This window comes from Tachypleus tridentatus, chromosome 8 (genome assembly GCF_004210375.1).
Source record: "Tachypleus tridentatus isolate NWPU-2018 chromosome 8, ASM421037v1, whole genome shotgun sequence".
In the NCBI taxonomy this organism is placed as follows: domain Eukaryota; kingdom Metazoa; phylum Arthropoda; class Merostomata; order Xiphosura; family Limulidae; genus Tachypleus; species Tachypleus tridentatus.
The window spans coordinates 89561694-89574282 of NC_134832.1; the positions used below are offsets into that span (position 1 = coordinate 89561694).

Consider the following 12589-nt stretch of genomic DNA (forward strand, 5'->3'; position numbering starts at 1 on the left):
GGACCATCCAGCGTGTTCGCCAAAGCTGAACCCCATTGAAAATGTTTGGGGGTGGATGACAAGGGAAGTCTATAGAAATGGACGTCAATTTTAAACAGTGCATGATCTTCATGAAGTCATCTTCACCACTTTGAATAACATTCCAGCCAGCCTTCTACAAACGCTTATAACAACCATGCCAAAGTGAATGTTTGAAGTTATTCACAATGACGGCTGTGCAACTCACTACTGAGACCTCTTGTTGGGCATTTCCTACCCTGTTTAGGACTTCTTTTTGGTATGGTCTCAAACTTTTGACCAGCTAGTATTTAGGCTAATCTCATAGTGTTCACATTTTCCCTATTAAATGCAAAAAAAGGTTTTTATTTTCATATTCCCTTTTCTTATTTTCATCTTTCAAAGCTCTACTCAAATAAATGGTTGAAAAAAGTTTTTTATTTTCATATTCCCTTTTCTTATTTTCATCTTTCAAAGCTCTACTCAAATAAATGGTTGAGTCTAACAACTAATTTTTTTCTTTATGTTCATTAGCCTTAAGATTTTGGCCAGCAGTGTATTTCCATCATCTTTTCAAGAGCTTAGTGACAGTGATTCTTACATCAAAAATGATCCACCACTTGAATCAGTAAATCTGGATAAACCATGATTTAGCTCTAAAGATGCCCTCATATGATTTAAACAAAACAGTGATTTGTGAAAAGATGACGACATAATGTATTTGCTTAAAGCAACTGAGAAGACAAATCAAATTGTATCAAATTGAAGACAAATCAGTGATTGTATAGTTGGCAAATAATATGTTTTTTATATTCTGTTTAATGTAAAGATAGTGAAATGGTACTTTGATTATAAAAGTTTTGTAATTGTCAATGACATATACAATAAAGAAAATGATAAATTTATTGCACATATAGATAGTTTTTGTTTACCAGTTTGATGCCATCCTTACTGGTTTGAACATACACACTTGTCAATTGATAATGCATAGTGTCCATTGCATTTAAAATAACTGATACAACTACTCAGCTGTCTCAACATTCAGAACACATTACTTTGTTCTAGGTTTGTTTGGATTAATGAGAATTCACTGTATGTACATCACTGTGATTGTTTTCATCAGTTGCACAGTGATTATTTTCATCTGTTGCACATTGGAATATTTCATAAAATTCTTATTTATTTAAATATACCTAATATTACATTTTATGCAAAAAAGTCACACTGAAGATATTCTAACAAACACTATCTTAAAGCAATACTGGATACTTTTCATTTATTTATATAACCTTATACAGAAATAAGCATCACAGTGATTTAACTTCTCTCTTTAATAGTTATGTTATGAACATACTATTTCAATTAAAATATGAAAGGCATTAGGAAGAAATCTAGAATGTTTCATCAACCACACGGCATCTTACCTCGTGTTTCAAGTTTATCTTCCACTTTTACGTACAATTCTGTCTGTTTCAAAGTCTCTTCATGAACAGAACATTTCTTGTTACTGTTACTAAATATGGAAGGATCAACTCCAGCCATTTTGCTAAAAAATACTTCTTCTATTGGTACTGAAAACATAATGGATGATTTTTAATATATGTATACTGACTGGCAAATCATAAAAAAGCAATTATCTCCTGATAGGACAAAAATTTAACTTCAGATTCAGATAGGTAAATGAAATTTTTACAAAAAAAAAGACAACAGGGAAAAACACCAGGCTCCTAAAACCTCATTTAAGAATGCCAATTTTAATCTGAATTATAACAGATTAACCCTTTTGGCGGTTGGCGACCACAGTCGACTTGAAGGCTCAGCACGGCAGGCGACCTTCCTTTATTCTTATGTATTAAATTTAACATATATAGTATTGGGTACAATCACTGAATATTTCAGGGACTTTTGTTGAGTTATTGCCGAGATATCATGCTTTTAGTACTGATACTGTAATTAGTTGAAGTATCAAACATATATATTCAGCACCATGCCAAACATTAAAAGTTGTTATTCAGTGCCAAAAGGGTTAATTGGACTTACATGTGATAAGCTAGCCAAAATGATAAAACTTGGTATAAATACTTATGACTTGAATGTAAATTATTAATATAATTTATTTTGAAACACATTTAGATCACATTATATTACCAAAAAAAAACAACATACTATACGAAATGAAATGTAAAATATATTTAAATTATTCCAAATTATCTATTAATGACAATATTAAGAGATAATGTGGTGTAATTAATTTTAATTATTTACTTCATATAAATTGCTACAGTTTTATACATACTGATGATGCACAACTCTAAAATGAATGTTCAATTAATGAATATATGGCTTAAGTTCTATTTTCAAGAACTTCATTTTACTTTCTTTTTAAAGAGAGGTTTGAATAAAATTAACTTTACAGAGTAGTATACCTTAAGAAATATACATGTATATGTATAGTTATCTAATATCAGAGCCATAAAATATAATTAATTTATGCACAAACCTACTAGTATTTTGTAGACCTATAAAGTTCTTGGATAATTTCCTGTGTCATACTGCACAAAATACAAATGCGTTATAACAAAAAAAAAGCATACTATGCAATCTGATAATACAAACTTTTTAAAAACACCGTGAAAATAAATGAGGTATGATGACCTTACCATGTGATAGAAGTGTGCCCTAAAACAATATTATTACGTATTTGGTAATATTCATGTATTATAGTTTTGTAAACTATTTTTTTCTAAACAAGAATGATATTAAAATCAAATAAGTTTGTAGAAGCAGGTCTACAAAATTATAAATTTTAACATCAAGTTTTTCTAGCTCATTAAAAAGTAGAATATAAATAGCTGTAAACAATGTAGATATCTTTCAAGAACATAAAGTTGTTTTCAAGCAAGCAGCATAAATTATCAACTGTGTGTGAAGTATTTGAGCCTGTGTCAGTTATTACATTTATTGAGTTACTTTGTACAAGTCTGTTTCTAGGTTTGTTAAAAAAAATGTATAATGCAGTTAATGTTATTGTAAACACAACCTAAAAATTACTACAGTGTTCAAGTATGTAGAAGCATTAAGGAAGAAATATATTGGTTTATTACCATTACATGGACTGCACAGTGAATTATTTTAACTGGATAATCCAAAAAAACCTGCAAATGAAAGAACACCATAACAACAACTGATGTCAGAAAAGAGGTTTATACTTGGAAATAATATATAACTTTAACTACTGAAGATGATGACCACAGGAACAAAGAGTTACAGTGCAATGTTACTTGAGATAATAATATGATCAAGATAAAACCAAGAAGAAAGAGTTCAAAAAGTCAAAGGAAGAAACAAAAGATAAGGAGCAAGACATGAAGTTAAAAAAACAAATAGAAATCACCTAACGAAAATAGAGAACCAACAAGAAAGGGCTGAAAGAAAAAGGCGACCTACATAAACAAGAAAACCATAAATAAATCTAATCAAAGACTAGACTGAGAAGGCTATTGAAATTGTATGGATAGATTGCAAAAGGAAATTCAAAGATGTGCAGAAGGACATAAATAAAGTGGAGGTTGTAATGACAAGATTGGTAAAGGATAAAAAAAAAAAGCCTACATAAGGTAGAAAAAAGCATCATTCAGATACAAAGTAACATTGCTAGCATAAAAGAGAAAACAAATTAAATATAAATAACAGATAAAAACTAAAGACACTATTTTACAGTAAAGATAGTGTAAAATGAAACGTTTAGTTAAAAACTAGAAACACCAAATGGTAAAACCATTTTAAAGTACAATTAACTTAAAATACCATATTATTATTAACTGCAGACAAAATGATTGCAGAAAATAAGAACTCCTTCCAAAGGATGCCACAAAGAAGCAAGTTACTAATGTGAGAAAACTTGCAATTATTACAAAGAATGTCAAAAATCAACAGTTATGACATCAAGATGAAGAATAATAATACCACAAGCATTAGTCTTCTAATCCAACCAGACAGAAGGAACAAACAAGTGGTAACCAGACATCAGTAAGCAGGAAGTAATGACAAAGCTCAAATAAGAATACACCATTTGCTCCATATGTGGCAAGAAGTTCATGAATTTATTGATGAAAAGTTTTTTTGTTATGTTGATCAGCATGAGTTCTGTTGCTACAATAATCCAACCCACTCTGATAATGAAAGGTGGGAAACTGCCTAGAGATATAAGGAAGGAAAGGGAGTGACGCAAACAGTAAGAGGAAAATTTGAAATTACTCTTTCAATAACACACTCCTGCACATCTCATGATGTGCAAGTAGCTGATATTGAAAAAGTGTGTTAATTGATAACTGACTTCATGTGGAAACAGAAACCATGATGCATGATTATGCTAGGTTTAAACAGCTCATATCCTGTAACAGGGAAATTCCTGTGCAATACATGGCAATTACTACACCAAAACATGGCCTTCCTCCAACAAAGAGAGTATTCATTCAACGTAAAATTATGAAGTAAAGTATTCACATCAGGACTTGTTAAAAATAAATTTACATCTAGTAACTAAGCCATAATAGAACCAAACACTTGTAAATATCCAGATGAATTAATGGCTGGTAGACCACTTGTAACCTAAAGAATAAAGATGTCATCATTAAGATTCAGGAATATAATAAATCATAAATTGATTGGTTGGTTGGTTTGGTGTTGTATGGCACAAAGCACCGAGGCTATTTGCAGCAAACATCTGGTAAAAAGTTAAAATTAAATTAAAATTAGTATAATTCATAAAAAGAAATAAAGTTTAAAAAACAAACAAATAGCATTATAACTAATGTTTACATCCAGTCTACAATGGTATGAGATAAACTACAGTAATACAAGTTGTAGAGGGCTTTCCGTAGCATAATTGTAATTATCATAACTTGCCAGGAAGACCAACGGGTAGTTCAAACGGCAGCATTAGTCACCTGAAGTTGGCCACTCCAGTCCTGGTTTCGAGTTATTTGACTTTATAGTCATTTTCTAATTACAAATTAAGCTTGATGGACTTTGATTCTTAAAAAAGAATCACATTAATAAAAAAGGTCTAATGTGTAAATTAAAAAACAAATTGCATTAAAAGGATAAATGGCCTTTAAAAATCTAAAAACATTTCCAAGGTGGACAGTGTCACCATCATCAATAACACCGTCTAATGTTACAGATAAACATTGGGATAGTACATGTTTAAAATGGTGCTATGGTTGAGAGTCATAGTGATGGCAAGACAGTAAAATGTGGCTTACTATGAACTGAGTGTCACACAGACGACACACTGGTGCATAAGTCCCAGATAAAAGAAAATAATGAGTAAAAACTGTGACCAATGCTTTGTCTGGTTAGAACAACTTCCCCTTTTCAATCCTTATAGAAGCAAAATAGCAAAAGTCCAATATGGAGTTTTATTTGGAAAAGCTTGTTTTTAGGTTGCTCACTCCGAGTTGACTGCCAACTGGCACAGAGCTGACCCTTGAATACAAGACCACAGTTCATGTATGGAACAGCCACAGCAATGATAGTGCCAGAGAAGATAGATTTAGCTGCAGTGTCAGCGAGCTTGTTCCCACAAATACTAACATGGCTTGATATCCAGAAAAACTGGATATCAAAATGTACATTAGTACCTCAATATCAAGGACATCCTTCCGACTGCATCCAAATGCCCTCTATAGCATGATACACTTAATGCCAAAAAAATGAGCCACCCAAAGCTGGATTCCATATTGACCATATTAAATTTCTCCATTTTAAGGGTCTGGTACAGCCAAAATGGTTGAAGCACTTGTCTCCCAGTCTGAGGATCATGTGTTCAAATCCCCATTTCATCAAACACACCCACAGTTTCAGCTAAGAAGGTGTTCTAAAGTGACAGTAAACCCTATTATTCATTGCTTAAAGAGTTGTCCAAGAGTGGGTGGCGATGACTAGCTGCCTCCCATCTTGTCTTTTATCTCTAAATTAGAGATAGATAGTGCAGATAGCCCTCATGTAGGCCTGCACAATATTCAAAACAAATCAAGTTGAATTTTAAGGCCCCCCTTCATTTTGTTCAGTGTGTGTAAGACATGAATAATTGTGAGTTGCACCTTGCCCAAGGTGGAGTGTCACCAAAAGGAAGTCTCAGAGAGTGGATTAGCTCTGCCCTCTTTACGTTATTATTGGTCACAAAGGTTCAAAGTACTTTTCTCAACAGTTTGAACTGCTAAACATTTCACATTTATATTCTGCATTTATTTTACTGTCAACAACTGAAGTAGAGCTTTACTGAAAATATAACAACAAATCACTGCTGATGTTATCAGACTGGTTACGATATAATATGATACTCTCAAGAATGACAAAGCACATGAACAGAAATAAGCCAAAGTTACACCTTCTCTAAGAGCATGTGTAATTTATTAGGTTACATATCCTTTGGTGTTTATCATGAAAATTCCTAAGAGTAATAATATTTCACTTTGAATCTGTGAAAACCTTTATTACAGCTTTATTGAAGGCAGTCAAAAACATCACAAGTGTCTGAAAACGATCATTCTTTTGGCATACAGTGTCAACTGTCTGCTTTAATATGTATCCCTATAGACTTACACATTACTGAAAGATTTATTTTGGTCACAAATAGTAGATAAAAGAAATAGACTGAAAAGGTCTGTCCTAAATGCTGCAGTGCCCACTATTTTGAGAAGTCCTTTAATTAGTAGATAAGAAAATAATAATAGCCAAAAACCCATGTGAAAAAGCTGAAAAGTAGGCCACAAGAGAGGAAGAATAATGGAAAAGAGATAAGAAAAAGGCTAAATGACTGGAGAGCATAGCCCTGCAAGAAACGAAGTGGACAAATACCATGTGTAAAAATGAAGGAATAACATTTCTGGGTGAGAGAGATATATGGTTACAACAAGACAGTGTGGAAATGGGATAGAGGATGAGAAGGTCTGGACACTAACAGACAATGCAGAGGGAACCTAGTTGTGCTGGCCAAAGAGACACCACCACCAAGATCTGAAAAAAAGCATTGATTATCTATGCAAGGATACAAGGAAGATGAGGAATAGGATGATAGTCATACAGAAGAAAAGGAGACCAGTCCTAACTTAGTGTGCCAGGACTGAAGGATGAGGAAGTATATTTTAAGAACATTTATAACCCTATCAAACTCACTGATCATTGAAGTCTTATTTTTATCAATTATGTTCATTATAGTCATAATTTGTTAAATATAAGAAAAAATCAGTTTCAGCTTCAAAAGTAATTTAACTCTACTTAGTCCATTACTTGAAACAAATACTTGTTTATATTTATTATAAAAAAAAGTCATAATTGTCTAATTCTTTCACATTTCAGAGATAAAAAAATTAAGTTACCCATAAACACAATTAAACTCATTCATTCCATTTAAAACATTAAATATTAATCTGCACCAACTGCAAAAACAAAAATTTCAGTAACGATTGATGAAAGCTCTTTCATAGTTTCAGACCATGAATAGTTTGCCTAACCAAATTAATAGAAATATGTTAGCCTCTAGCTACACCATCTGAACTGATAAAAACCTAAATATATTGTGGTATGCCCTCTGTTTACATCTGGTTCAATCTTCCTGTACTCTCAACATTATCTTAAAGCTAGAATGAAAAAAAAAGCCAGTTCAAACCAACATATACATATGTAAATATACCAAAATAATGCATAACTTTAATGTGTCTTTTCAGTGCTCGTAAAGAAATACAACTGCCAATCATTCTTGATTTTAATTTCCATAAAATTCAAGCTATATCTTTACAAAGCTAAGAAGAGATACATCTTGAATTTGTAACAAATGTATAAATATACGAAATTCAGAATTATTGAAAACATAAAATTAATGTTGTGTGGAGTAGAAACTATAATTTTCTTAGGTTTTGTAAGTGGCAGCAATTCTGCAAGTTATGCTACTAGTACTTTATAGAAGCATTAAACATGAAAGAATACAGAAATAATAACCTAAGAAAATTAAAAGTACAGTGTTTCTTTACTAGAAGCAGAAACTAACAGCTGAATATTATTATTAGCACCAACAATTTTTAGTATATCTAACACTAGTTGAGTAATGTAACACAACCACAAGTATGATACTGTCTTATTGTATTTACTATTTCAGGCTGAGCAATAACAAACACTAAACCAAAATAATCATTAATGCTTTATTAAAAGTTTTAATTGTTAGAGTCAGCAAAAAGAAAATTACTGATGGGACAAATTTGTACAGGGAATAAAATGTGGAACATAATATCTGATTTTAATTTTCTTTACTACAGTTGTTAAAGTACAACTTCATTTCAAAGACAATTTCCTTTAATATTTTGAAAATAATTTGAATAAGTTTAACAAAACACTTTTTTAAAATTAATACAGTGACAAAAAACATGTGTCAGAAATGCTTGATAGTTGATCTTCAAAATGAAATATTATATTATCTCACACTGTTACTCGTAATTTGTGGAAAGGTCTAACATACATTACATAATAGTAATAGACACCTTGAAATAAAAGTTGAAAACAGACTATACCATTACAACTAGTAAAAAATGCTTTTGCATCACAGAACTTCTAGATGGTAAAGTTTGAAACTATTCTACAAAAACACAAAACAACACAGTAAGTCATTTGTGCTAGGAAACCCACAGTCAGTAATTCATTGATTTTGTTATAGCCAATGGAGTTGCTGAAATTTTTGCTACTTATCGCATAGTGTTACGAAGCTCAATACCCTAATTTCATTTTGATTTTTCATGATGGCTGTGTATCATTCTACGAAGGCCATCAGTATAATGTCAAATGTTTTGAACATACTGAACTTCGTAGAAGGTTCATTTGTTCTTTGAATTACAAGTATCTGGATGTTAAATTTTAAACAACTTCTCAGTAATTCAAATAAAAACAATAAGCTTATTTTTTATGTATTTTATGCCATAATTCAAACTGAAACTAGTATAAATGATAAATACAAATCTTGACCTCTATTCACCTACAATTTACAAAACATGTAATGGCCAAAGTTATGTCTAACACAGAGTACAGTCAATGTCCAAGAGTATATGTTCTTATAATTAATTTATCTCCTATACATGTTGAGTTACAGCCATTTGAGCAGCAGAGTTATTATGCTGATCTTTCTACACTAAACTAAACAGTTTTATGCTGACTGTCTGTGGTGAAGACAGTAATTATGTTTACATGCATAGAATTCTTACTTTAATGAAAATTACACTTCAAGTTAATACATGTTTGTGTTTTCATTTTGAAAAATGTTTTTTTAATTTTTTATGGCTGTTATTTTTTTATTCGTGTTCTTAACTAAACTCACTACATAAATACTATTTATTAATTTTTGCTATAAAGGTAAATTTATTTATAAACTACCTTATGCTCCAGTAGTTTAGCAAAAAGTCTGAAAACTCACACTTCCAAAAATCAGGTTTCAATCTTTTGCATATTGTTCTAATCATAAAAATAAAATAAAGTATGTTATATTCACTAGCACTAGATACCACAATTGGCTGATGTGGTTTGTTGATAATTTACTATTGATATCGACCAAGAAAATCTAAAGGGAAGGGGAGCAGTAAAAAAAAAGAAAAAAAAAAAAGAGAAAATAAAAGAAGAAGAGGTTTGAATTCCCGTCACACCAAATATGCTCACCCTTTCAGCCAAAAGATATTACCACAAACCAACATTTTCTGGTCTGTATTGTCATTTCAGTGCACTTGTACCTGATTGTTCAAAAATTAATTTAATGAGCATTTTAACTTATTGAACTACAAACTTTAAGTTCATTACAACCTCAACTAAAATTGTTTCTTTTTATCTCTCGTTATTAGGTGAGTCTTTTTTATTACTGTTGTCTCTTCAATGAAATACTCATCATCTGTAGATCATCTCAATGTCAAAATTGAAATATCCTTTTGCAATTGATGCATCACAGATAGACTGTATTTTCTGATAATACATTCCAAATTATTCCTCAAAAAAAATAGGAATCAATTCTTAAAAAAATATCAAATCCTTTGTATCCATGCCCTTATTATTTTTATGCTCATATTTTATACCATACTCTTTATGTATATTTTCTACTGCATATGGTCAATACACATGTATTTGTTTACATACATATATTGTAATATACCTTTGTCACCACTACACTTCGTCAAGCATTCAAATAGTTTCCCTCGGCTACCACATGAACCACGATGACAACGTTCAACTTACCTGCTCATACTATGCATAGTAATACCACTGATGTCATCCAGGGTCATCAAATTCAATTCATTTAAATTTCATTCTTCATGAATTAAATCATCAGTGGTAAAATTCAGTCAAATCGAGATTTTTAAACCAACAGTCTATTTACCATGAATAAAATTCCTACTTTCACTACTGTACTCCAATACACATCGAGAAAAATAGGATTCTCTTTTAGCCATTTTATATTCCACAAAGAATGATAGAAAATCTAATGAATAAATGAGCATTCTCTGCAAAATTATAACTGCTCAGCTAGATTGTGAAAACAATTTTCTTGAAACACTGAGTTATGGCTCATATCAGAATATTCACCAACCTTCTTTATTAAAGCACTGGTTACAAAGCCTTTTCTATCACTGTACTACTTTACTTGTAAATAATTGTGTGAAGTAACACAAACATCCCATATGAATAATACTCAATAACATGATTATCCATACTATAGACTGCCCTAACCATAGTACATAATAGGTTAAAAAACAAAAAGTTGACATCCTTTTTTGTCAGCAGTCTTTTAATCATATAACTGCCCTAGTTTCAAATAAACAAGTAAAAATAAAACAATGCAGTGCTTTTTGTTTGTTAGTGGTTAAGCAATGGGTTATTTCTACTGTGTCCACTAAGAGTGTTGAAATCTCATTTTTCATCTTAGAGATATTTGTAACAATTTAAGCTGGTCAATGCAATTTTGTTAGAGCAGCTCATTAGTACTCATCAGCTACAGGTTTATAGATAAAAATTTTGCATTACCTTAGGAGTTAGCATTATAAAGGAACCATCAATGCTCTGCCCTAACATTAAATATGCCAGTGGTGTTCATTAATATTTAATTGGATAAAAAAATCTTTAAACACATTTTCTTGATAGAATGCTCTTTATATTAAAGTATTGTACACATCTGTTTAAAACTGTGTTGAAAGGCAAGCAAATCTACATGACACATATAAAGACATATGGACAGTAAACACAGTAGAAATATCAAAAAGTGGCTTAGGAAACCTGTTATTTCAAACTGCCCTGCTATTCCAGGTATGGTGTACAAAGACTAGAGAAATTCTGAAAATAATTTTATTGAAGAGTATAATATTTCACACCTCTCATTGACACTATTAGTATTACACAGCACTACATCTTTTTTGTATTGGACAAGGTATTGCCAATCTATATCTATAAACTTCTAGATGACATCTATATTGCTTAAATTAAAATCTTACCCACACTTAATCCTCTTTAGGAAAAATGTGAATCCATATTTATACTACAATAATGAAGAGAAAACCAAGTACAGCTTGAAATGATTTGGAAATTAATTTACACATATTCATACCTCATCTTTGCATATTACCGCATTCCTTCAACAAATCTAATTGAATTCATACCACATAACAAAGATGAACCATTTATGTCTTCTGATTGCAAAAAATAAAAAAAAATTAAGTACCATTTTAAATATTAGTCAGTCAAAAATTAAACACTATTTTGATTGAAGTGTTGCTTAATTCACTAAGGTTAGGAAGAAACTGATGGTGTTATATAACATGATCCTTGTTCTAATCAATATACATTTCTCACATTGGCCTCTGTTCTTACTAACCCACTGATATGATTCTCCCACTAACTTGCACTCCAGTGGCACAGTGGTATATCTGTAGACACACACAGAAACCAGGTTTCAATACCCATAGAGAATAGGGCACAGATAGCCCATTGTGTAGTTTTGTGCTCAATTCCAGACAAACAAACACACTAACTGAAATACTAATATGTTTATGATTTTAAGAAGGCTCTAGATAGAGTCCCTTCAGTTACTTAAACAACTAAATATAAATATCAAAATGTAAATAGTTTGAAGTATATGAATTTACATTTTTTATTATATTGGGTCTTTGATATTTAAAAGATTTGATAAATTTATAAATTAAGTTCTCAGAAATATCTCCCAAAACAAGACAGGTGGAAAAAAGAAGTCATCTGGAAGCCCCAAAGATAAATGATACACAATGCTAGGACAAGGCAGTATTGCTCCTCAGAAGGTCCAAATAGCAAAGCAACCACATATGATAGAATACCAAAGAAGATAATCTTGCAAATATGGAGGTACTGAGAGAAAACATATACCTTTAAAATTCCTTAGAAGATCAGTGAAGTACCTCAGAAAGGAAGTATATAATGAACAAGTGCTGTATGAGAGTTCTGAGGGAAGGACGAAGGCAAGAGAAGAACTGCTACACACACGAATGTGCTCAATTAATGATCCTTGTGATTAATTGATCAGCAAATTCCATTG

General features: G+C 31.3%; 1 protein-coding gene across 6 annotated transcripts in view; it reads right to left on the reverse strand.

The window, feature by feature from the left end:
• LOC143222895 (uncharacterized) overlaps positions 1-12589 on the reverse strand; it is a 53077-nt gene that overhangs the window by 18997 nt on the left and 21491 nt on the right. For 5 of the 6 annotated variants that reach the window (XM_076450038.1, XM_076450039.1, XM_076450037.1 and 2 more), the window contains one exon: positions 1422-1568. The exons of the other annotated variant lie outside the window; for it this stretch is intronic. In XM_076450038.1, the coding sequence (XP_076306153.1) occupies positions 1422-1568 (147 nt within the window). The remainder of the gene's footprint in view (positions 1-1421; positions 1569-12589) is intronic. 6 annotated transcript variants of the gene reach the window in all.